Source organism: Theobroma cacao, chromosome 8 (genome assembly GCF_000208745.1).
Source record: "Theobroma cacao cultivar B97-61/B2 chromosome 8, Criollo_cocoa_genome_V2, whole genome shotgun sequence".
Taxonomy (NCBI): domain Eukaryota; kingdom Viridiplantae; phylum Streptophyta; class Magnoliopsida; order Malvales; family Malvaceae; genus Theobroma; species Theobroma cacao.
Genome location: NC_030857.1, coordinates 16208769 through 16235242, shown reverse-complemented (window position 1 = coordinate 16235242; position 26474 = coordinate 16208769). Strand labels below are relative to the sequence as shown.

Here is a 26474-nt window from a genome sequence, read left to right as displayed (position 1 = left end):
CATTATTTTTCTAGGCTCATAATTCATTATTCCTTAACCAATTCTCCTAGAATAAAATCAAACTCATCCTCACTCACTACATGGTAAATTCAGCCATTAATGGTTGGGGGAGAAAATAAATTCTTTTCTTGTTGTTTTGTTTCTAAATATGCTAAACTAACTAAAAACACTAACATAAATTAAAATCAAATAAATCCAACAACTTTCTCTCTCCTAACCCATTTTTTCAGAATTGAATTCATCATGAAAACATGTAATTTAATCATGGAAAATAAAGAGAAATGCTTGGGAATAAGAAAACTCAAGCTTAATAGAAAAAATCTCACCTTTTTCACTTAATTTCCTTGAAAATTCACACTTTTTCTTTGATTTTCTCTCTCTAGGATTTGGTTTTTGTTTTCTCTCTCTTCTTGCTGGTTTGGCCGACCATGGGGTGGAAGATGGGCTAGTTTTTGTGCCTTTTAAAAAGGAACAATAATAAATTAATAATGACATGACACATGGCATCATGTCATTGGTCTGTTTTTAATTTCTTAACTATTAAGCTTTCTCTCTCCACCACTTAAATTCCTTCAATTATCCATGATAATATTGGATAAAATCCATGTGCTGGACAAGTGTTGGGTGCGTAAAATTATAATTTTACCCCTGAGGTGGCAAAATTACCATTTTACCCTTATGCTCCAAAAATACCGGGATTACAATTTTTTTTTCACTTATCAACCTTAAATTATACTCCAATGAGTCAAATGTGATCAATCTTGATCAAAAACTTCTTCCAATATTCCAATTTTATCCTCAAGTGGCAAAATTACCATTTTACCCCTAGATAGTAAAAATTTCAGTTTGACTCCAAATTGATCCTTGAACTCTAAATCACCATATTAAACCATTCTGGGACTTTAATATTCTTAATTTCATCTTAAATTCTTTATTTGATCTAGTTCGTGGCTTAAATCAACTTTGTTGTACCTCTAGGTACAATACCGACTTTTGTCGATTTTTCGAGACTCTCCTAGCATGCAAACATACTATCCACCATATGTATGTCATGACAATTATTTTATAGAGTCAGGCTCGACATCTTCTCCCCCACTTGAATCAACCATATGATCCTTCTTCATGACTGATTTCGACATCTTGCTAAATATTAATATTTTAATATTATTTTATTAATAAAATATTATTATATTTTAAAAAATTTTATGATGTCTCCTTAGTTGCCAAAGTTCCTTATTATACATCAATTGACCTCCGAATCACCCTTTTATCTCTCAAATTCTCCTCCGATAAAAAATTATTATTTTATTATTATTTACTCGCGTGCAAAATATTTTATCATAAATTATTTCTTTCATATTTTATCACTTTTAAACATTTTAATTGACCTCAATTTGCATCCGATCAACTTTATTAATCACTATTTCAAAGTATGGGGCATTTCATAATTACTAATCGTTTCTATATTTCCAATATCGTAGCTAATTTGTTCATCATCAATCACATACAACATATCTAACTTGAAATTCTTCAAATTTACTCCAAATGCTAAATCTTGTGACCTTATTAGTTTATCGATCCGAAGATGAAATTTGACACTTACCTCTCCTTAAGTGTACTTTAAAATCAAGGAATTATTTACTAAGACCTTTCCGAAATCAACTTCTTTAGCCCTTTTTCCTTAGAAAATTAAATCCATAATCCTTCATTTTGAATCATGGGCTCTATGCCAATCAAGGTGGATATTACACTTTTAATTACATGAATTCAAATGCACACCTTTACGCATAAGCTATAAATTTTTACCCAAATCTCCATAAGTCAAAACCTTATATTGAAGCTATACCAGTACTCATATGTTCTATTCCATTAGCCTTTAGAGAATTAAATCTATGGCATACTTCTTTATTTGGGTACTTCATAACAGCCTAACAAATTCTAGCTTACAATTAAGCTAGATCATATACCAAGCCTCTTAGGTTGTATCAAAACACCAAATTTGATCACGATATAATAAAAATTAAGGAACTTATACCAAAAGTATAAACACTTACTTTTAAGCTAACAGCATTATAACCAACTTGTTCACTACCAAAATCACCGATAAATCATCTTAATCACTATCTAGTGCTACAACCATTGATAGAATATTATCATCGAATCAAATTATAACCAACTCCATATGAGTTTTTTTTTTTGTACCAATATGCAACATATATACCCATACATATATATTTTTCTAAAAATTTTAACTTCGGGTAGCCTTAGGCATATCAAGCACAATAAGCCATCTGTAAAACCAAAATAACCAACAATCAAGTTTAGAATCAATTTTTCTTATAGTTGGTTAGATCATGCTCATCATTTGGGGTGAATACACAAAGCTGATCCCAATATTCTATTCTCATACGAGAATCGACCACTAATTGGCACCATCCCCAAAGCACCACGTGTCTTAAAAATCAATTTTTCTTAGCCAAAATTCATATTCTAATATCATGCTTCTAAGTAGTAGCTCATTACCAAAGTCTTTACTCATATATAAATACTCGAATCATCATCTCTTTTCTAAGTAGATTTCTATAATTTTTGTAGCGTATTTCTATTCCCTTACCAAGGGTAGTATCATTTAATCAAACCATATAACTCTCATTCTCTAAACATTTGAAGCATAATTCAACCTTTGTCTATCCTTATCAGGCACTTTACCTTGATAATTACTCAAAATAAATTGGAACTTGTGGGGAAAGTACATTTTACAATTTATGCCTTGCGTCTACAATTATGTCGAGACCAGAACCTCATCGGGTCCACAAAACGGTAGGATAATCATTGCCTCAAACCAGCATTTCCAAGTATACTTATGCTTGTATCATATCTTCATACTTCTGTGACATATCAGTCACGAGCCTAACTTGACTATATAGCCATTTGCTCTTTGAGCCTTAATGTTTTCTCATGATGAAAAATCTTTCGAATTTATCTCATCAGGGTATTCACAAGGTGGATACATGTCCATAACTTACAGTTCAAGGCCTAAAGCATTGAACACAATCTCATCATTGATGTTCTATGCTACATCATATAATACAAAATATAATCTAATAACTATGACAATGAAATTCTAAAGTTCCACCTTTATCTACCAATCATAGCTCCCTTTATGAGCACATACTTTACACTGCTTGATTGGTCACAAGCCACTCATGGCCATCCAAATTCGACCTCTTATAGCAAGTCAAACTAGTATATTATTCTTATGTTTTCCAATACACTTCCAAAATGCTTAAACACATCCTTTAATAGAATTTTGTTGAGGACTTAGACAATCAAAGGCTTATCTTTAAAGCCACGCATAACTTTAACAATTTAATATATATTCGATAACATTTAGCTCATTAACCCTATTGAACATTATTTTAAGATCTTTCAAGATGTCCTTACTCTTATTTCGGACTGAACCAAAGTAACTTAATATAATTGCGTTGATTATCCTTGAGCTTTTTATGCTCGTCATAACAACATCTATGTTTCACCCATCATTCGTCTTAATGACTTTCAGCCTTTCGCAACACACTTCTCATACATGTTAGGGCATCCTCAATTAGGCCAAATCCTTCTATGGAATATCTCCTTTCATATGATGAATGCGAATCACAAGATATACAACTCTGAGTGTATGCTTACATATTAGTAACCTCCATATATTTCACGGTTTGCAAAACTAGCTTTCTATCACAAGTTTGCAATCGGAACATTAGTCTCAACATATCTCACTTTGGGCATACTTCACTACTAGCATTCACATACCTTTACCATAATATTCAGTGCAAATTGATTAAGCAATGATCTCTAAATTTACTCTTAGATACACATATATCAAATTGTACACCACTTAGTGTTGAGATCTTGACTTTACTCATCAATTCTTAACCGATTACATCCATAAGATAAACAATTCACTTAATTTTTGTATCTTGCCTTTGCAGTCATAAGATCAAAATTTCTTAAACTTAAGATGCAGAAGCTTTCTCTCAGAGCATATCTGAAAATTCACATGTTCTAAGTTCCTTACCTTTGGAGAAATCACATTCAAGACTAATAATTTACATCATAGGTTGCGTATTAAACCAAACAGATTTTTAAATTGACCTTTAAAGCAATTCATATATCAATCTCAATATAGAACTCCATATGGCACTTAGACTAAATTCCTCATTTCTAAGTCATTTAACTTCAAACTGCTAAATCCACACCTAGTCCTTTAATCTTTTGGCTCCACGCTAAACATAGCGAAATTCAAGCTCATCTTTAGAGCAAGTTTGTTTACTAGCCTTTTTCTTCATGACTACCATTAATTATAATTATCACTGATTTTCACCCTTGAGCTATTTCATATACCTTTAATTTTAAACCATAATAGTTCAAATTAACCCTTAGGATCTCATAGTCACTTAATTGTACTCAAAACTAGCTCCCTCTAACCTATTGTACACATATTCAACACATATTCTCATATAAATATTTCGGAAGCCCAACACCATTTATATATGGCATATCAAGCGCGATTAACCTAATGCACTTACCTTCGTGCACATAAGTATTGGCTTACTCTTACCTCAATGCTTAAATTTATAAACTCCAAGTGAATCACAATCATCATTATTCATTCCAATCAAAGTACGCCCCTTGTACCATTACTGTATATGTTTCTTTATATTGACTGCAATAATGATCCAATATCATCCAATTTCTTCTTATTGACAATTATAGGCTTAAGTTATAACTTCACTGAATGAGTAAGTCATTACGGACCTATTGGTCTAGCTCCAATTTCCTCCATCTTTAATCGAAGGAATCTGTTATTACATTAACCTTTCATTAGGAGCATTTGCTTAAAATCTTTCCAACAACAGCTCGTGTCTAGGGTGACATCTCAAACCCAAACAACGACATCACTTGTGACATTTACATAATGTTAGCAAGAGGGTAGATTACTAGGAATAGAAGTTCATATAGCCTCTTGTCTATAACTTGTGCTGCAGTCACAACCCATAAACAAGACTTTACGTTAACTCCGACAACTCCGCTGACTAACACGAGGATCTCTAAGACTCGACTAAACCTAGAGCTCTGATACCACTTTTGTCACAGCCCAAATCTTGAGCCATGACCAGCACATGGGCTCAATGGGCATAGCCCACTAAGCCCAAGCAAGCCTTTTTATGCAATCCTGATCATCATTCCCAACCATCATTTCTAAAACCACATATTGTAATTCTCTACTAAAATATTTCAGTAACATTTTATAGTGACCCAATACTTACAATTTTATTATGTCAAAATAATGTCACCCGTGTGCCAACTCCTAGTGGCATCAGTAATCAATTATACCTATTTGACTTATAACATGGATGCTAGCGGATTTCATTACATATGCGTGTTCACAGGTAACAGACCCTTGACTTCAGCGAAGTGACTGTAGGTGAAAGTACAGCTACTAAGATGCCATAGTACTTGCCAAGAAGGCGAGCATACATGGACAACTCAATCTAGGTCCCAACTACCTCCAAATCTGAAAACATGAAGTTTAAAAACGTGAGTATAAAACTCAGTGAGTGAACATAAGAAGGGAACAAGCAATTGATAAGGAGAACTTGGAAATCATGATGCACTTGTTTCAAAAACAATGCAATTGATTTAATTTTTTACTAAAAAACCCCTTATTTCAAACTTTGATTAGTAACCTCATAGTGTTTCAAAAACCCATGATCAATCCTTGAAGTTAAATGGGTGAAAAATATGTCAAAATCAAGCAAGATAGCAAGCATGACAGCAAGTTTCTCGCTGCAGCGAGAAACATTCTTGGTTTGCATATGTTTTGGTTTTTCAAGCATATCTCCCACTACAGAAGTCCAATTGATATGAATTTTTTCCCATTAGAAAACTAAGAGGCTGGGATACAACTTTTATGTTTACCACTTTTCCCAGGTCTAAATGTAAGGTGGTCAAAATCATTGTAAAAGTGGAAGCACTGCACTAGAATTTTGGGACCACCCGAGAGTCTCGCTGCAGCGAGAATCGATTTTCGCTGCAACGAGAATCCATTTTCGCTGCAGCGATAATCCATTTTCACTGCAGTGAGAATTCTTTTTCGCTGCAACGAGAACAAGGCTAGTTTGTGCCCCCACCACTCGAGAGTTTCTCACTGTAGCGAGAATGCATTCTCATTGTAGCGAGATTCAGGGCAATTGACAATTAAGGGATTCTCGCATGCCACAAAATCCATTCCTACCATATTGTATATCAAAGTGAACACATTGACAATAATCATGTTTCTCATTATTCATTTCAATCACATATTATAATCATAAACTTTCTATAACACACACACATATATATATATACATACATCATCATGCATACCATCCCGCCACACTCAGCTCAATGCAATATCATCATCATGTGTGCACTCCCTACTCGCACACTTCCACATCATCATGTGTGCACTCCCTATTCTCACACTTCAACATCATCATGTGTGCACTCCCTACTCGCACACTTCCACATCATCACACAATATTATTCATCAATGCACAACATATATTCATATATATATATATATATCAACATAATATAGGAGCACATGGATTCATCCTTTCACACATTTTACATTTTCATAGCATCAAAACATTTTATCAATGGCTTGTTCCTCGGCACACATTTTTAAAGAAAGGTTGGATAAAATCATTCAAATGTTTCATCCAAATACATTTACATTTCCCAAAGAAATTTTGAAATGCAAATTCACTCACCGGTATTTGTTGAATCTTTAATCAACTCTAACTTCGATTATTGCTTCAAACGGACATTTGAGGCCTCGTTGGAACCTATCATACACAATATAACCATAAAAAATATAACAACCCATAATTTTAATTATTAGCCATCTCTAACCACCTAAAATCAACCCTAACTCTTCTCTCACCTTGTGGACTTGTAGTTGAACTCATTTTCAAGAGTTTTCAAGCTCCTATGGCAAGTCTCTCTTTCTCTCTCTAAAACTTTCAACTAGTGAGAGAAAGTGCTGAAGAAAGACTTTTGAGGGTTTTAAGGTGAGAAAGTGAAAGAGCACCAAAGGTTCTATGAAAAAGTGCACCAAAGCATGTAAATTAAAGTTAATTTGATAAAGCTATGGAAGCTTTATGGGAGGCTCCCATGGAGATAAAGAAACGTGAGATGGGAAAGGAAGAAGAAATGGCTGAAAGCTACTGGAAATTGCTGGAGCTTTAGATATTTATAACTAAAGTTTATCCAATTTTTCATATAATTTACCAAAATGCCCTCCATAAAGTGACTTTGTCTTCTTCTTTCCTTCAGTTCAACTTTTTACTCTTTGGACACTGAGACAAAGTCCATAACGGTCTAAAATTTCTCAAGTTCGTGAAAACCTAAAAATTTAAAATCGAGATGCAAAATGACCATTTTACCCCTACCTTGGAAATCATCATTATTTTTATTTCCTTCGTCATCTTATCTTTATTTTCACCATTCATTTATGCCTTAGGCTTACTTAAGCCTTAATAATGTTTGAAAGCATACTTGTAGGGGCTCACTAAAGAAAATGACGAAATTATCCCTAGTCCGTTTTATCGTATCTACTTCTAGTTACATGTCTATAGAGGTCAAGGTTTCACAAGTTCACTTCTAAATTACGTCTTTTACTCGGTAATCAACCTTAATTAGCAGCCGATAAGCATTATTAGCCACCACCTCAAAGTACGAGGTACTACAATAACCTTAACAATTTAATGTATGCTTAATGGCATTTTAGCTCATTGGTCCCAGTGGACATCATTTTCAAATCTCCTAAGGTGTCCTTACCCTTAGTTTGGACCATACAAAATTAATTTAGTATATTTGCATCTATTATCCGTAAGCTTTTTATGTTTGTCATAACAACATCCACATTTCTCCCATCATTTATCTTACTTCTCATTCACTCTTTCCTTAGCCTTCAACAAAGCTTAATCTCTTGTCTCCCTTATATCTTAGGATGTGTCTTTAATTTGCATAATGTTTATTTTAATACTTCACATGATAATTGTTGGCTCCATTAGTTTTTTATGATAATAAAACATTCCCATTTATTTGTGTCTAATACCTTTACTTAAGTGTGTAGGAAAATTAATATATGAAATTAATTAATTAACTCTTTAAAGAGTATATCAAAAGAAAAAAAAAGGATAAAAATAACAAGATGCAACTGTCTAACAAGAAGGAAGATTATTGGTGAAACAAGGAAGAATGTTGGTTGACCAAGTTTTAAATTGGAGGAATGGTGGGCTGAAGAGTTTGAGAAATAGAATCAACTTAGTCGACCAAGTTAGTCGACTAACTGCTCTCTGCCAAAATCTGCAACCTAAAACAGAACTAACTTAGTCGACCAAGTCAGTGACTAAGAGCTCTCTGTTTGCAATTTGAACCAGAGCATTACAAGACAGATTAATGGCTAAAACTCATCCTCAACTATTTTCAACGGACATAAAACTGCCAAACTACCATCAAAGTTGCTTCTCCAAGTATAAAAGGGTCTTCCAACAATTAGAAACAAGTTTTAGAAGTCTTGAATGAGATTTGAGCTATAGAGAGTTGAAAAATAAAAAAATCTTCACTGCACTTGTCTGCACTTAAACGCCTACTCTTTGCATTTGTATTTTGCACTCAATCTTGTACCAATAAGATCAATCAGTGATCATAGGTACTTTCTTTGACTATTTTTCTTGTATTCTTAGAGTGAGGAAGTCACTCTAAGCGGTTGTTCAAGCTTGGGAAAGCTTGATTGTTGTAGGTTGTGGTTGAGCCTTAGAAAATCACTTTAGGTTTTAGTTGAGCTCGTGAAAAACTAGTGTAAAAGGTTTTAGCTGTGCCTTGAAAAGCCATTGTAAAGCTTGGTGAAAGCTTATGAATTTCACCGAATCTTAATGGATTTGTTAGGAAAATCCTTGGTTAGATAATCAAGGTAGTGGATGTAGGTCTTGGACGAACCACTCTAAATTGTTGTGCATCTTGTACTCTGTTTCTATTTTCTTAAGTTCTGAAAATTAGTTTCCAATATTGTTAAGAGACAAATTGTGCTATTCACCCCCCCTCTAGCACATATTATCGGGACCAACAATAATTTATCTCAAGAACTTTCAAACTCCCCTTTTTGTTTCATACCCTTATATAAGGTAATAAAGAAACTTTTCAATTCAATTATATAAATACCTTCCAAAACCTTAAAACTCCAATTAACAAGGCTTAACATCAAGTCCAATGACCATAATTCCACTTGCAAATCTGTCTCCATGCCACTCACATCTTGTTCTTGCTTCCTAACATAAGGTGTTCCTAGCGCTATGGCGCTGAGAGGTCAGCATTATGGCGTTGCAGCCGTTGGAAATTTACTTTATCAAAACAATTCTCCAAACTCTTAAATTACAACTCCAAGGGTGTGTCCACATATTGATAACCTTTACATATTTCATGATCATGAAAACTACAATTTGTAAAACTAACTTTCTATCATACATACGCTATCAGAACATTAATTTCAACATATTTATTTCACCCTTTTTGTGGTATGCCAAAATCGTCCCTTAGGCATATTTCACTACTAACAATCCTATTCCTTTACCATAGCATTTAGTGCAAATTTGCTTAAGCAATTGTCTCCAAATAACTCCTAATTCATAAATATTAAATTGTATATCGCTTAATGTTAAGATCTTGACTTTACTCATCGATCCTTAACCAATCACATTTATAAAGTGAATAATTTACTTAATTATTGCATCTCACCTTTGCGGTCATAAAAATCAAAATTTCTTAAACTTAGGATGCAGAAGCTCCCCCTTAGAGCATATCCAAAAATCGGTATTTTCTAAATCCCTTACCTCTAGGGAGATCACATTCAAGACTGATCATTTACACTATGGTTTGCATATTAAACCAAACAAATTTTTAAATTGACCTTTAAAGCAATTCGTATATGAAACTCAAATATAGAACTCCGTATGGCATTTAGACTTGATTCGACATTTCTAAACATTTAACTTCAAGCTACCAAATCCAAAGCTAGTCCTTTAATCCTTTGGCTTCACGCTAAGCATAGCAAAATTCAAGCTCATCCTTCGAGCATATTTGTTTACTAGCCTTTTACTTCTTGACCACACATCAATTATAATAGTCACTGATTTTCACCCTTGAGCTAATTCATGCATTTTTTAACTATAATTTAATAGGTCAAATCAATTCTTGGGATCTCATAGTCACTTAATTGAAATCAAAACCAGCTACCTCTAAGCTGCTGTACACATATTCAACACATATTCGCATATAAAATATTTCGGAAGCCCAACACCATTTATATATGGGTAGAGCAAACTTAATTAACACGGTGCTCTTACCTCCATGCACATGAGTATCAATTTACACCTCCCTTAATGCTTATATTTATAACCCTCAAGCGAATTATAATAATCACTATTCATTCCAGTCAAATTACGCCCCTTATTACTATTATCACACGTGCTCCTTTGTATCGATCTCAAATACAATCCATAATTATCTGATTTTCTTCCCATTGACAATCATGGGATCAAGTTATAGCTCCACCAAATGAGTAAGTTATTGCGGACCTATTAGTCTAACTCCACTTTCCTTCATCCTTAGTCAGAGGGATACGTCATTATAGTAACCGTTCATTAAGAGCATTTGCTTTAAAATCTTTTCAACAACAGCTCGTGTCTCAGGTGGCATCTCAAACTCGAACAACGACGTTATTTATCACCTTTATATGACATTAGTAAAAAGGGTAGGTTACTAGGAATAGGAGTTTATATAGCCTCCTATATATGACTTGTGCTGTAGTCACAAATCATAAACAAGACTCTACACTAACTCCGATAACTCCGCTTACTGACACCAGAATTCCTAGGACTTGGCTAAACCTAGGGCTTTGATACCAAGTTTGTCACTAGGGGCGGCTCCACCTCTTTAGGTAGCCCTTTCCTCTATAAGCCCCTAGGTGGAGAGTCATGCTTCACCCACTGTTCACATGCAAGAGTTCCCAGGGATTGGGTTACAATCCTTTGCTCTGATAAGGATATTACTTCGGGCGATGCCATCGACGGGATATTATTGTGGGTGATGCTGACAGTTAGGAGATTACTTCGGCTAATGATATGACTCTTTGCTAGTTGCTTTGGAGTTGGGGGTGATTTAATTCTCCCTCGTTGTTTCGGCATGCACGTGATTTGTTCTCCGCTAGTGGCTTTGCCTTGTGCTTAATTTGTTTTTTTGTCGATTGGCCATCGTGAGTTGTTTGACTATGTTCAAGGGAGGATCACTCGTTGATTTGGTGTGATGTGTGATGATCTTTGGAGAAGTTAGGATGATGATATGCCCCATATTAGAGACTTAGGGATAATGATAAGCCTTATACTTGGAGATGTTTACTAGATTATGTCGATGCACTAGGAGTGCAACATTTATTACAAGTTTAATGTATGTATATAATTCTGATTATGTGCACCACTCACTGAGTATTATAGTACTGACTCATTTTGTACCATGTGCAGATAAATAGGCCACTGAACAGAGCATGGCAAGGGTCTTTTATTGGTAGATCGATTTTGGCATTTAATAGGTCTCCCATATTGGCATTTTACTAGGTCAGGTCCACATTAGCTTCCGCACTTGAAATTTTAAGTTTAGAAAGTACTATATTCTAGTCATTGTAGGCACTGAGTGCCATGTAATATTATGTACTCTGGGTTGTAATGTACAAACCTATCTTGAATGGTCAATGAATGGCCTTCTGATAGTTGTGTGAATTATGTGCCAGGGATGGTGTAATATGTTGAACTTGAATTTTATTTATGAATATGACATATGAAATCTCTTGGCTATGTGTTATTTGATTTTGAACTCTAAGGCTTGTTAGGGTCTAGTGGACTTGCCTACTAGGCTCGTGCATGAGTCATAGACCCTCGGGTTTGGGTCGTGACAAAGTAAGCAATTAGCTAAAGGAATAACTATTCTTTAGTATTAGCTATTCCTCAAAAATAGTTAAAACTCAAGCTTAAATAAACCCAAGCTCTTCTTGGTATTTGCTATTCCATGGTTGGGGGAATAGTTTTCAAATTTGATAAGACTAAAATACCCTTTATAACTATAAAATATTACAACCTTAGACATATAAATATTTCTTTTTCTTCTCATTTTCCTTTTTCGTTCTTTCTCTTTTCACATTTTTACCTCTTTCATTCTCTCTCTAACTTGCACTTATCACTGGAGATAATGACGGTAGCAACAGACGGCGACAATAACGGTGGTTTCATGATCAAATATGGTCGAAAAAGTGTTGATCTAGTGCTTTCTAGCAAGATCCGATTGAAGAGTCGTCAGATTTAAGATCCATGGCCTGATTTAGCCGTAAAAAGCATTAGATATGATGCTTCTCGACTAGACCCCCATGGCCGGATCTAACACTCCATGGCCAGATCCAACCGTGGGAAGCGTCAGTCTGGCGCCTTAATGCCAGATCCGACCACATGGTGCGTTAGATTGATGTTTCATTACACCGATCACATTTTCGGTGGTCGGCCAATGGAAAATAAGAAAGGAAAAGGAAAAAAAATTGAAAATAAAAAGTTCAAAATTTATTTATAAATTATAAAATTTAATATTTTAAAATTATTAATATTTTCAATAATTTATAAATAATGTTTAAATTATTATTAAAATATCAATATTTTAAAATATTAAAGTTTACCTTATTAAGTTATTAATATATTAAATTTTTAATGAAAGTATAAATAAAAATAAAAAATGCAAAGAGAGAAAAAATAAAAAATCATTATAATATTTTAATAATAAATTTTTAAAATTTTAATAAATAAAAATAAATATTAAAAAANAAAATTAAGTAAATTTTTTCTCTTGGTATAAATTTTACTAAATTATATAAAGGGTATTTTCGTTTTTTAAAAAATAAATTTTATTATAATAAAAAGTAATTTTATCATTTTATTATTTACTCCTTATTTATTCCAAAATTATTTTTACCAACCAAACACTACAATAAATCATAATAATTATTCATACTCTATTCCATTCATCATACCAAACTAAATAATAACTATCTTATTGTATTCTCATTTCATTTTATTTTCACATAATAACTATTCTATTATATTATCATATAATAATTATTTTATTTTATATATATATATATATATAATAAAGGATATTTTTTATTTTTTTATTTTTTATTTCTTTCATATTCCAAAGTTATTGTTACCAACGAAACATTGTAATAAGTCATAATAATTATTTATACTATATTTCATTCATCTTACCAAATTACATAATAACTATTCTATTCTATTCTCATTTCATTCTATTATCATATAATAGTTATTTTATTCTATTTCTATAAATTCTACGAATCAAATGTGCTATTAAAGATTTGATCTTTAACTACTTTTCAAAGAAAGGTGAAATTTTTTATTGAAAATCAATTAACCCCTCCCTTGGTTGTTGTGTTACAAGCTTCTTCATCTAACACTAATGGTAATGAAGTTATACAAAAAATCATTAAAGTTGTAGGAGGAAAGAAGGTTAAGTTTTCACAAGGTAATCTGCAAGTTTATCCACCTAGCATGCATAAGTTTAGCCTTTTCCTGGACAATTATAGGTCATGAACACCGTTAGCCTTTGCCTTAAATATATAAATTTCAATCAAATGAAGGGAAACAGAAAATTAAACGGTGACAAGCATCAACTGAGGCATATAGTGGATTATAGGTCATGAAAATTGGAAAAACTTTAGTTTTGAGCTCGTATTTCAAAATCTAATTTTGTTACGGTTTTTGGGTTTCTTCTTTACAGCTTATTTTTTGTATCTCTGCCTATATTCTCTTTGGTCTAATTGAAATAGGTTTATTTTATATATGCATTAATAGTACTAAGGCAATAGGTTTGCTATTACAGCTATATCATTTATTGTGCTAGCTTTTGACATTGTTGATCTTAGATAATATTAATTCTAAAAGGTGAAAACAATAGGATACAATATGATTATTGTTGTACTAATATTAATGCCATCAACACTAATATTTGTACCCACTTGCATTGTAAAAAGTGAAAACAATAGGATTCAATTGTCCATTGTGCTATTTTTTGACTTATTACTAACAACATTCAAAATCTCTTTAAATGAGTTTGCTCATTGCTCTTCTTTAACATTTAAAACGGGCTGCAGGTTGGGCAATATAGGGTGCACCGATGCTGTGTGTTTTTGCTGCTTTGTGTGTTTGCAAAGGTCAGCTTGTGTAATTTTCTTCGTTGCTGAGTTGTTTTCTCTGCTTCTCTTTTCTGTTTATTTGAGTTTTACTTGCGGAGAGTAGATAAATAACTGGACAAGTATAAATGAGTTGATTTTTGTTTGTTTGTTTGTTTGGAACGAAACATGTAAACTCTTCATTTTTGAAGCTGTATATGTTCATGTTGTTATTGTTAGTGTCACACATTAGTAGCTTAGGTCTCTACTGATTATGAAACTCGAGTCTCTTATAAGTTCGAAAATTTTATATAATTTCTAACATTTAATGCACATTAACAGCTTAACATTGTACTCCGTTATCATTAGTTTACATATCTGTCAGTGTTATTAATGTGGTGCGTGAGTACATAAATACCATTCATGGTTCAACAATGTTATTTTCCTGATTTGCTCGGTTCATCGATGTTTCCTTCTGCCATTGATGGTCCATTGAGAAACAATCAAGAACCGGTTCCATATAAATAAAGATACACAGTTATACTACCCGAGCGCAGCACACGGGTCTTTTCTAGTATGTATAATTGCGTTGTCGGTTTTTTTTTCAATAAGTCTACAATGTTATTGGAATATTTAATACAATATGTTAACAAAACAATTGTATTTAAGATATAAAGGAACAATTATTTTTATATCAATTTTAGCTTTGGTTAAAAAAGATCATCTATTTTCATGAAAAAGACCAAACTAAATATTGGTTATTTCTTTGATGTTTACTATAACGTGCATCCAGAAAGCTCTTTTGATGATTTTTACCTAAATATAATTTCAAAAAATATTAAAATTTTTTAATTCTTTCACCATAACCTAGTAATTTCAAAAAAAGGGCTTTAAGTATTTTTTTTTTTCCTTTCCAATTATGGTTTCAATGATCTTGAACCATAATATACTAACACATTAATTTCAAAGTGGTTAATAATGGTGTGCACTGCACATGATTAAAAACTCCAATATAAACAATTGCGTATGAATTGCACCATTGCTTTAATTAAACACAAGTCAACGTTTATCACTTTGCCCTTTTTCCATTTGGCATAATGGAATCCATTGCACTCACCTGCAAGTGGTCAAATAAGTTATATAAAATCTTAAAAATTAATTTATTTCAAATTTTACATTTAATAAACAAATCAAATAAAATTAATATAACATTAAATTAAACTCATGTATATCTTTCCACGAAAAAAAAAATTCATGTACGATGAAATTTGAACATAAATCTAAAAATTTCATAACCTCCGTAGCTTTTTCTTGTCTTATATCTCATTAAACATCAAAATCAAATGGACGATAAAAAATACTTATACTCAAGATACGATAGAAGGAAAGGTCATCATCAATCTATTAAGAACATTTAAGTCCTATTAATATAATATGTGAGAGATGGTTATCAGTCATCTAACTGGTAGCTATTACTAGTTTTTTTAATTTTGTATTATAGATAATTATTGTGTCCCTTTTTCATTTTTATGGTGTGTTACGAGTACAAAAATCAGTTAAAAATTTTAAAATTTATTTGATTATATTTCAAATATGAATGTGTATCAAGTAGATATTCGATTAAAATTTAAGATTTTAATTTAAAAATTTTAAATTTAAATTTTAAGATATATGAGATTTATGATACGGAAGAGGTCGAGTCACCCAAATTGGTTTTATTAGGAGAACAAATGCTTCTGGAAGGCACGTTAAAATTCGTAGGACTGGGTATCTGAGGAGAATCTAACCAGAAAACTTTGCAGTAAATCTCATTTAAATTATTTGATTATTTATTTATATTCCGTTAATAAACAAAAGGGTGATTCAGGTTTTAATTGTCAATTTCAGCACCAATCTGATTATGCCACCTCAGCCAAGACCTACAAATTGATGCTGACGTGGAGACACCAGGTAATCCATGGTTAACCTGGTGGCAAATGAGCAATTCTCCAAAACCCGAAAAAAGAAAAAAAAAGGGAAAAAACAAATTCACTAAGGAGTTTGAAAAAGATAATACAGTAACGTGAGACTTGTGTAATAAAAAAAGAAAAAAAGAGAAAAAGAAGAAGGCCTAAATCCCTTTTCTCTCACAGACAGAACGCGAACCGCCATCGCTGAGATCACCCAACACACACTTACTTTGTACAATAATTTCCTTTTTTTTTCTCTAAATATTAAATACCCAAAAACCCCGGGTCCAACTCTGGTATTTACGCTTCAATCATCATTCGATTGAGTGCGTTCAGTGTGGTGGGGAAGGATTTTGCAGAGGGAGGTGTTACGATTTTTTTTAAATGAAATGATATTCCCGCACAAGTTTCAAATCTTCAACTCAGTTCCAGCGTAGTAGAATAAAAGCACACACAAGAGGGAAAGAGGAGCGGTGAAATTTCTCTCATGGAAAAGCGCGTTTACGAAGTTTGGAAAGGAAGTAATGTAAGTATGTCACTTTTTAAAAAAAAATTTTACGTGGTTTTTATAACTAAGTGCTCGGTTTTGGTATCTGGGTATTGTTTAGATTTGTTTGGTTTGTCGAAAAATGAGTTGGGTTTTAATTAGTTTAATGGGGTTTTTTGGTTTGGGTTTTTAATTGTTTGGGGTTCTAATTAGGATTTTACTCTGCTGGGTGAATTTTGGTGCTATAGTACTGAGAAATTGGGGGAAAACATGGAATAAATAATGAACATTTTTGCTTTTTTTTTTTTGTACTGTTTGTTGATTTATATATGCATTGGTGAAGTAAGGCAAATTGTGGTTATGGTTAATCAAGCATTGTTGGAAAATAAGCTTTGTCAATTTCCTATTATGACCAAATGTAGGACAAGCTTCCGTTTTAAAGGGCAGTTAATGAGTCATATGGAACGTTGAGTAGAGTTACAGAGTGTAGCCTTACTATTTTCAGGTAGAATTGGAGTGTTTTATGTCAAATAAAGTAGGCCGATTCTATGCTTGATATACTAGTTAATTATTTAGTATGTGTGGGTTTTTCTGCAATATCAAATTTAATGTTTGTATCAGTTACAAGAAATCTAGTGTTATTGTTGTGGGCATTATTAACTCATTCTCGTCTTCCAATATTTTGACAGAAATGTCCTCTTTGAAATAATTATAATTATAATGTTACAAACTTTGCAATTGTGGAAGATTAAATGGGATGGATTCTCTTCTGTTCTAGTTGACCTTTTTGATATTCCAAACCATGACAGTGAAGCGATTGCTTTGCTGAGTTGGTTGATTGCCTGGATATTCTTTCTACTTTTTTAGTGTGGCAACCTCTGGATCAAAGGGATTGTTTAGCACAGAAATAAGTGCAAAGTATTGTTTGTATTGAAGGATGAACAATGTGGTCATAGTTTGTGTTGAAGATGTTTGATATTAATGACCTTATTTTCTGGCAGGTAATAGTTTTCAATCCCATGGCACCCAACCCCCAAAAAAAGAGAAGAAAGAAAAGGATTTTGAAGGAATATAACAATAAAAAAATTGGTTGATATGATTCTTGTGGCATTCATGCTTTTTTGGATGTGACATTCATCAGTTTTTTACTTTCTGGTGGCGGGATGGGGAGCATTTCAAAGGGTAATAATTGGCAAGTTGAAGAAAGTAACACTGATTATAAATTGCAAGCAAATTTTAGGAAGGAGAGTTGGCAATGCAGGATTCTATGTAATTACTAACTGGATTATGCAAAGTGGTTAATGATCCAATGTTTGGTGCTTTCCGTGTTTGAGAAGTGCACAAAAACTCTTGCAGCATGTTCTTGGTCATGCTATGTAGTGATGTTGTAAATGTGATGATGAGAGTATATTGTAGATTGGATTCAATATTATTGAGTGGTTCACATATCTCATGGCTCTCAGAAACTTGATAAGGTGGTAATTGTTCTTTGAGGCCCTAAAGATAGAAGCAATATATTGAATTTCTAGAAAATTTAAGAGATCTAATCATTATATGATCAAGGAGCTGGGTGTGTTGGCAAGAAAAAGAAAATGTTAATGTGTGCTTGAAAGCTTTTTTGAGCCATTGGATTAGTATAAAGTAATTCTTTTTCATTTTTTTTCCTAAAACACATTTAAGCTAGTTACAGTTATTTCATATGCAAGCGAGATTTCCAGTCAGTGCATTGTGGGGGTCTTACTGGTGGCACAAGGTTGTTGGAAAAGGCATTAAGTGCAGTCGCTTATGAGATATTTTAGGATTTAGGTTATGATAAATGAGGATAAGTTCTCTAATATTCACAGTTGATTTGATTGGGAGATTGCCGGGTTACTATCATTATATGTTCACTTAGATAGGACTGAAGAGCCTATGAGGTTTGCTTGTTGTGTTTTTCTGGCTTTCTGGTTCATGTGGAAATGGAGGAAGAAATTTTTTTCTTATAAGTAGTGATGTTTTTGTTTGGAATTTGTGTATAGAATATAGCACAGATAGTTCCCAAAGTTTGAATTTGTTGAGAATTAAATTCCAAACCTTTCATTTTGAGCTTTAATTTACTTTCTTCTCCAGCTGTAGAAAGAATATTCCATTAGGAGCTTGTTTGGCTCAGTTACAGTTGTTGTAAAAGGTGTTGCTGAGATAGAGTTTTTTAAAAAGCACAACACAATGAATTTTATTTGAAATAGTTGATATATGTTTTGTAAATACAGAATTTTTGTTTAAATACATCCATCAGCTTTCTATTGTAGCATTTTTTAAAAGCATCGTTGGAGCTTCAGTTTTTGGTCTGTATAAACTCTTTTTTTTTTATAATTTTAGAAACTTTTTTTTAGTACTGAAGCTAACACTGTTTCTTCCAGACCTTTTTTCGGTCCAGCTTTAGCTTTCTAGAGTAGTAAAGCTGTCCAGAAGATGGGCCATACAAACATTATACATTATTAGTGCAGGATTATGAGCTTTAGCTATAGGCCATTTCCTTGTAAGCCTTTGATGCTGTTTGACTTGCTGTTATATCTGTAAGTCATCGTGATCTGTCTTTTACTATTAGTTGATTGAAAGTCTCTACGTGGTTCCTTTCAGAGTCCTTTTGGTGCAAGATTTCCTTTTCTACATTCTTTGAGAGTTTTATCTAATCATATCATGGTATCTGCAAACCCGAAAGATGAATGATTAAATAAAAAAACATACTCCATCCTTCCCATATATATTAGCCTGGTTTGACTTTTTTTGGTAAAAATTTTTCAGTTTGACCTACATTATATTAAATATTCTAAAAAATTAATTTTTAATAAATATACGTTTGACAGCTACTTTATTCAAAGTTTTTAACGTATATTTTTTTAAATTTTAATAAATGATAAATTATAAATAAAATGCAGTCAAAGCTGAAAAATTTTGACCAAAAAAAGTCAAACGAGGACATTATATATGGGATGGAGGTAGTTTATAATTAGCAGATTATTTCATAGGAGAATGTTATTCCAAAAGGAAATTATGCTTTGAACTTTTGAAAAAGTTTTTTAATATTGTTTGTGCGTGGAGATTTCAACTATTGTCACAGGGCTTGCGGTAGCCCTATAATCCTTTTCTATAGTTCACAAAAGGACCGGTTCAAAGTTGTATAAGAGAGAGCTAAGACCATAAAGTATGGGAAGTAGGAACCCATTATATGATTGCTACTGCCCTGAGTGCATGTTGAAGGTTATAGGATTTTTCTTGATTATAGCCTTTTTTGGTTCTTTCAAGAGCCCTACCTGTGTGGGTCTGTAGAAGCAAACTGTTGATCTATATAAATGGCATTTATTATTCGAGGGAATTTGCACACTGTATAATCTCTCTGCTCTTGGTGTTATTTCCTTTTTGAAATTTATGAAATTTATAATTAGTAAGCAACATTGAAAAAGTTTAAAGCATTTATTCAACTTATACTTTGAAGCAAAAATAAAAACTTGGATGTAATGCTTAATTTTTTACCCATTTTGATTGTTAATTAGTTTTAATCTTGTGGTGTATATTACAATAAAGAAGTTCTTCTTAGATGCATATTGATGTTATTGAGGATATGAAGAGGGAAGCAGTTTACAAGTGCTGAATTGGTAAAATAATAATTCTAAGTTTTCCTATTACCACATATTTACAACAGGGTTATACTTTAAATCCTCACGCTTGTGCTAGTCATGTATAAATTCCCAAGCATATTCAAATTATCTCTTGTGCATGCTATTTGCAGATGATATTATTTTAGAAAATGAGAATTAAGATGGAGGTTAATTTAAAGTTAGAACTTTGAAGAGGACTTTAGGATGCATAGGTGTAGGTTAACTAGGACCACAACTGAATACATGGGGTGCAATTTTTGGACAAATATAGAGAATGGCAACTCTAAAATTGATGTGATTCAAAATAGTGTCTACAACTGTTTTTATCTGTTCAAGGAGACTATTCACTTCCCTGTGCCTAAGGGTTTTTGAAGTTTTGTCCTGAAGGGTGTAGACATACTTTTCATGAGGCAACAGTTTGTGCTTCCTCCATATGGAGAACCCCGGAGATGCTGATGGTTACTTTTGTTTGTCGTATAAAGTGGAGGGAGCCAGCATGATGCAGTTGTAACATTATTGAGTTGTAAAGAAGTGATGATTTCTCTAAATCAACAATTGAGTTACCCTACCTTTGCTTATGTTTTAGTGTGAGGGTGTGAGAGGTGGGGTGTGACTGAGTCTCTGAGAAGTGATTGGATAGCCTGGGGACTTTTTAGTGAACATGTTAAAAATGTAAAGAATGTTGTCTTACTGGAAGTTTGTTATTGTTTGTCATTATGTTATATGGAAATGTGATAGCACATCCGATGTTCTTTATTTTATGATTTGCTTTCTCCACTCCTGATAGATCATGCCTTGAATTTCATTCAGCATCTTATTTCTCTTCTATTGACATTTTGCAGAAGTTTGTACTTGGTGGGAGGCTGATATTTGGGCCAGATGCTAGGTCTCTGCTTGTCACCTTATTGCTGATCATTGTTCCTGTTATTATCTTTTGTGTATTTGTTGCAAGGCATCTTCGGCATGCATTTTCTCCTTATAACGCAGGATATGCAATTCTGGTGGTAGCAATTGTCTTTACCATCTATGTAAGCCTCTTCACCTCTTACTTATTGCCTGAATTCTTTCTTTAGGGTTTAGAACTACTGCTGTTGTGATCACCCTGGATGTCTTTGCTGAACGGTTATGTAGGAACTTTAAGAATTGCAAGTTATGGATAAGACTGAGTGCCAATTTCTAATTGTTGAAATTTCTTAACAATTATCTTTGTCATAAATTGTCTGTATGAAATTTTCATAGGCATTTATTGGAATTAAATTTCATTCAAAGTAAACAAACTTGTATGTTCCAATTCATAAAGTATCTGATTTCTGAATTTTGAAATATTTTTTGGTGGAACATATAGTGGGACCCTTCCATGCAGTTCTCATGGAAGTTTGGCCTTCCCAAAACTTAAATAATAGGTCAAGTATGTAAATAGTCCCTTTACTCTACCAAAGTGGTGGATTTAGTTCCTCTACTATAGTTCGTATAAATAAAGTCCTTGCAATTTCAAGATTTGTTAATCTCAGTCCAGTTGTTGACACTATTAACATTACTTTGTTAAGTTGAGGGCATGGCATTTGACTAAGCTGATGTGGTATTGACTAGGCTAACATGGTGGTTTGAACAGGCTGACATGGCATTGACCATTTATAAAAACCTTTTTTCCCTCATTTTCTCTCGTCTCTTTCTTTCACTACACCAACAGCCACCCCCTTTAAACATAGAATCCGGCCACCATCCATATCGTCTCATGCCGGTACTAAAAAAAGCTTTTCCTCCTCTTCTCAACCTCCTTTACCCTTTAGGTGGTTTAGTTTTCCTTAAAACCCTTTCTTTTCCCTCTTTTTTTCCCTTTTTTTTTTCTGAAAAAAAAAACCTTAGATCTAGTCACAGACTGTTAGATTTTGTCACTGCTGACCTCGATTTTGTCTTCCTCACGCTCTCCCCTTCCTTTTAATTGGTTCACCTTCCCTCTTTTCCTTTCTTTTTCTTCCTCTCTTCTTCCTCCTCTTTTCCTCGACCCTATGCTGTCCCAAACTACTACTGGCGATGGTGGCCTTCTCCTTTCCCCTCTTTCTTCCTTGCACCAAAATCCTCCAAAAAGATCGCCCACCCCAAAAAAACATATTAACCCAAGCCTCCATTTTACCCCATTACCCTTTTTCTTTTTCTTTTTTTTTTTTTGTGCTATTCTCAGTTGTTGTGTGGTTTTGACTAAGACCATGGTAGTGTTATTCTTTTTAACTTTGGTTGGTTATGTGAAATTTTGGTGGAAAGATATAGGAGAAGTTGCTTTTTTTAAATGTTTATCAACTAATTCAGTTTAATCTTTAATCATCAAATGGCAAGAATTTGTAGGGTCAGGAGTAGATTTTCCTTTTCTTTAATCATCAGGAGTAGGGAATGTATTGTTTTTCCTGTTCTTCTCAAGCCATGTTTCCGAATCTGTTATTGCACTGTTAGACATGAAGTAAATGCAGAGATGGAATTGGGATGGTTATTGGATACACTCAATGTGTTCTGTGAGATTGCTAGGTATCAGGGGTTACTACACTATTGATTTGGCTGTTGGTGTTGGCACTAGAATTTTATTCGATTCCCTTGCTAGCAAGTATGAAGAGAGCAAGAGAAAATCTGCACTTGTTTCTGATAGCATGAAAGATGCTTTGTTAAGCTAAAAAGAAATGCTGAAATGGCATTTGCAAAATGGAATTCTAACATATTGACAGTCAATAGTCACGTCAACATTGGTCAATGCATGCTAGCCTGTTTAAATTGCACATTAGCTTGGTTAATGCCATGTCATCATTGGTCAATGCCGCATCAGCTTGGTCGAATGCCATGTCGGTAACTTAACAAAGAAATGGTAACAGTGTTAACAATTTGGTTGAGATTAACAATCTTGAAAGTATAGGAACTAGATAATCTACCACTTTGGTCGAGTAGAGGGACAATTTACATAATTTGACCTAAATAATATCAGGATAGCCCCTTCTAATTTCTTCATGTTATGTTTTTTGGTGAATGCATTTTTGAAGTTGTATACCTTTTTTATTCTGTTATTTTTTTGGGTTGTCTATGTTGCTGTTGATTTTAATAGCACAGTTTATTTTGATAGGTGTTGATTCTTCTTTTCCTCACATCAGCCCGGGATCCAGGAATCATACCTCGCAATTCACATCCACCAGAGGAGGAGTTCCGCTATGATTCTTCTGTTTCAGCAGAGATTGGGGGAAGGCAAACACCCAGCCTTCAGTTCCCTCGAACCAAGGAAGTTATGGTTAATGGAATTTCTGTGAGGGTGAAGTATTGCGACACCTGCATGCTTTATCGCCCTCCCCGCTGCTCTCACTGTTCCATTTGCAACAACTGTGTGGAGCGTTTTGATCACCATTGCCCTTGGGTGGGGCAATGCATTGGACTAGTATGTTGTTTATCCATCTGATATGCCTGTTTATTGATACTGTTCTGGATGCTTTATTTTTGTTTCTCTTGAGCAGTGTTTTGTTAGGACGCTGACTCCCTTTGTGCATGAGCAGCGCAATTACCGGTACTTCTTTATGTTTGTTTCTTCGGCAACTCTTCTCTGCATCTATGTGTTCTCCATGTCAGCATTGTACATCAAGGTTTTGAAGGATGATCACCGTGGAACAGTTTGGAAAGCAATGAAGGAATCTCCTCCATCTGTCATACTAATGGTATATTGTTTCATTTCGCTTTGGTTTGTAGGCGGGCTCACTGGGTTCCACTTGTACCTCATAGGAACAAACCAGGTCAGTTAATTTCATGGTTGCTGTATGTGATTTGTGCTTGATCTCAATTATTGAAAATTACAAAGAGCTTGATTTAAGTATGATTAAATCAACCCAAAATCTTATATCGTTTTGCCACCCTCTTAACTTATTTGTTTGAGGTGTGAGATTCATACCCTTGGTTAACTAATAAAACAATGAAGGGAGGCAAATTTTGTCGAGACATTGCAAGATTAGTGCTTTGTAGCAGGTTGGCTAAAGGATTATGTGGGCTCAAATTTACTTAGCATGGTTCCTAAGACGTTTACTCCCTTTCCTAAAAGTTGTGGTTAGATGTGCTGTTCAACCCTGGTGAGTGGGACCTCAACCGAACATGTTCTCCATGTTAAAACAGATGGCTTTTGCTGTCATTTTACTAAAAGTCTACTGTTTTGGTGATGTGTTTACCCCATTCTCCAACTCTGATATCACTAGATTAACTCTTCCATTTCCTTTGTTACTTTGATGTACAAATTTGTGCCTTGTGAGAGTTGGTAAATAAAGATGGAAAAATCCACCAATGAAATATATTAGGAAGTTTTAGGCCTCAAGTCTTGCCATTGGGAAATATTGGGAGAGGAGAGGGGGGGGGGGGAGAAGAGCATGGTTTGTGTTGTTTTTGTTTAGTATGGAACAAAGATCCGTTCTTGTTTAATTCATGAGTTTTTTCGGAGTTAACTAATGTACCTTCATTTCATCCAGACTACCTATGAAAATTTTCGATATAGGGCTGACAACAGAATCAATGTTTACAATCGGGGTTGTCCAAGTAATTTTCTTGAAGTATTTTGCACAAAGATAAAGCCCTCAAAGAACAATTTTCGGGCTTTGGTTCAAGCGGAGGTATCAAGGCCTACTTTACCCAGTACTCGGGAAGCAGAAGCAGAAGATCTAGGTGGAGATCCACGATCAAAGGTCGAGGATGATCTAGAGATTGGTGAAGATCTATTGAAGATCTCCCAGCGGCGTAATATTGAGGAAATTGACGAGGACATTCGCAGTAGAGGAAGCAATGGCCCTCCTCATACCACCTTGGAGGTTGATTCTGTTCTGGGTTCTGATCATCGAGCTCCCACAATTCGATCCGACACTAGACATTCAAGTTGGGGAAGAAGTGGTAGCTGGGAAATTGCGCCTGATGTCCTCGCCAATTCCACAGTTACCGAAAGCAGAAGCTATATCACTCCAAAAGAAGCTCGCCAATGATGGGGTAATTTGTATAGTTGCCATTGCAAGAGTGATGTGCATTCTCTTGAATAGTGTTTTCCTGGTATGGAGGGGGAGGTTTCATTGATTAGAGAATGACAATGATCCAACGGGGAGTGAAATTTACTCCCCTTTTAGGCATGAAAGCTTGTATTACCAATTTCTTTTCTTCTTCGTTTTGGGAATTCTAGCACTTTGTTTTTTCAGTTTTCTTTTGGAAAGCAGTCGATAGGAATGCGTCTGTAATTGTTTTGAGAAGATAAGTGAATAGCGTCTTCCTTTTATTCTTTCTTTTCTCTTAGTATTGTTGAATGATATGCAATGTTGGGTGGAATGCCTAGTTTTGTTTTTATTTCAGTTGTAAAACATTATTTTACTGCTCCAGACACAATTATAGAATTTAGGAAGCTTTCAATGATCTATATTCAACTTACATTAGTTGCAATTTGAGTCCTTTTATCCCATTTTCGGAGTCTCGTTTATTTTCTTTTGTCATTACAATATATGGTGGCCTACCATTAAATAAAATGGACTGGATTCAACAAGACTGATGGAATTGAAGTTGTGTGTTTTTTTGTAAAAAACGAAATATGATTTGTTCAAGTAGGAAAATGTCAGTTGTCAACATAACTAGTGCCCATTTGTAAAGTCTACCAAGAAAGTGGAGCACTCTTGTATTCGGACAGATAAGTTCATCTAGGTTGCTTTCATATCTGGGAAAATCACAACGCGACACTCTTGCATGTACCTCTAACGTGAACAGACATTGACTCAAAGCGGCTTCTTTACATTCTGTACCAGACTTCTTACGTCGGAATGGTCCTGTCCAACGACAAATCCCCTTCCGACACAACACCCCTCTTCTCATCACCATATCTCTAGCAAAAGCCAATGTTTCCAACCTAGGGAGGCACCTTTTGCAGCGAAACGGTAAGTGGAGAATATCTGAGAAGGTTGGATCAGGTTGTTACTAGTAGCTACCTTCCATTGTGTTTAATTTGTTCTCCAACTTGGAGAAAACCAGCTCAAAATATTTGATACGGAGAATAGCAAGTTCAACAACCTATCCTCCTAACCATCAATGTTAAT

The 26474-nt window shown here is 34.0% G+C and overlaps 1 protein-coding gene across 1 annotated transcript; it reads left to right on the top strand.

Annotated features, from left to right (window-relative positions):
* On the top strand, nucleotides 16766-25803 carry LOC18592670 (protein S-acyltransferase 8). Its single transcript, XM_007019510.2, has 5 exons — nucleotides 16766-16804; nucleotides 21246-21431; nucleotides 23507-23812; nucleotides 23928-24161; nucleotides 24882-25803. Exons 1-5 carry the CDS (start codon nucleotides 16766-16768, stop codon nucleotides 25383-25385), a joined length of 1269 nt encoding a protein of 422 aa, XP_007019572.2. The 3' UTR covers nucleotides 25386-25803.

Coding starts and splice junctions, on each gene's coding strand:
- LOC18592670 (XM_007019510.2), top strand. CDS start 16,766: ATGGAAAAGCGCGTTTACGAAGTTTGGAAAGGAAGTAAT. Junction 16,805..21,245: donor AAGTTTGGAAAGGAAGTAAT/GTAAGTATGTCA, acceptor GACATTTTGCAG/AAGTTTGTACTTGGTGGGAG. Junction 23,813..23,927: donor TGGGGCAATGCATTGGACTA/GTATGTTGTTTA, acceptor GTGCATGAGCAG/CGCAATTACCGGTACTTCTT.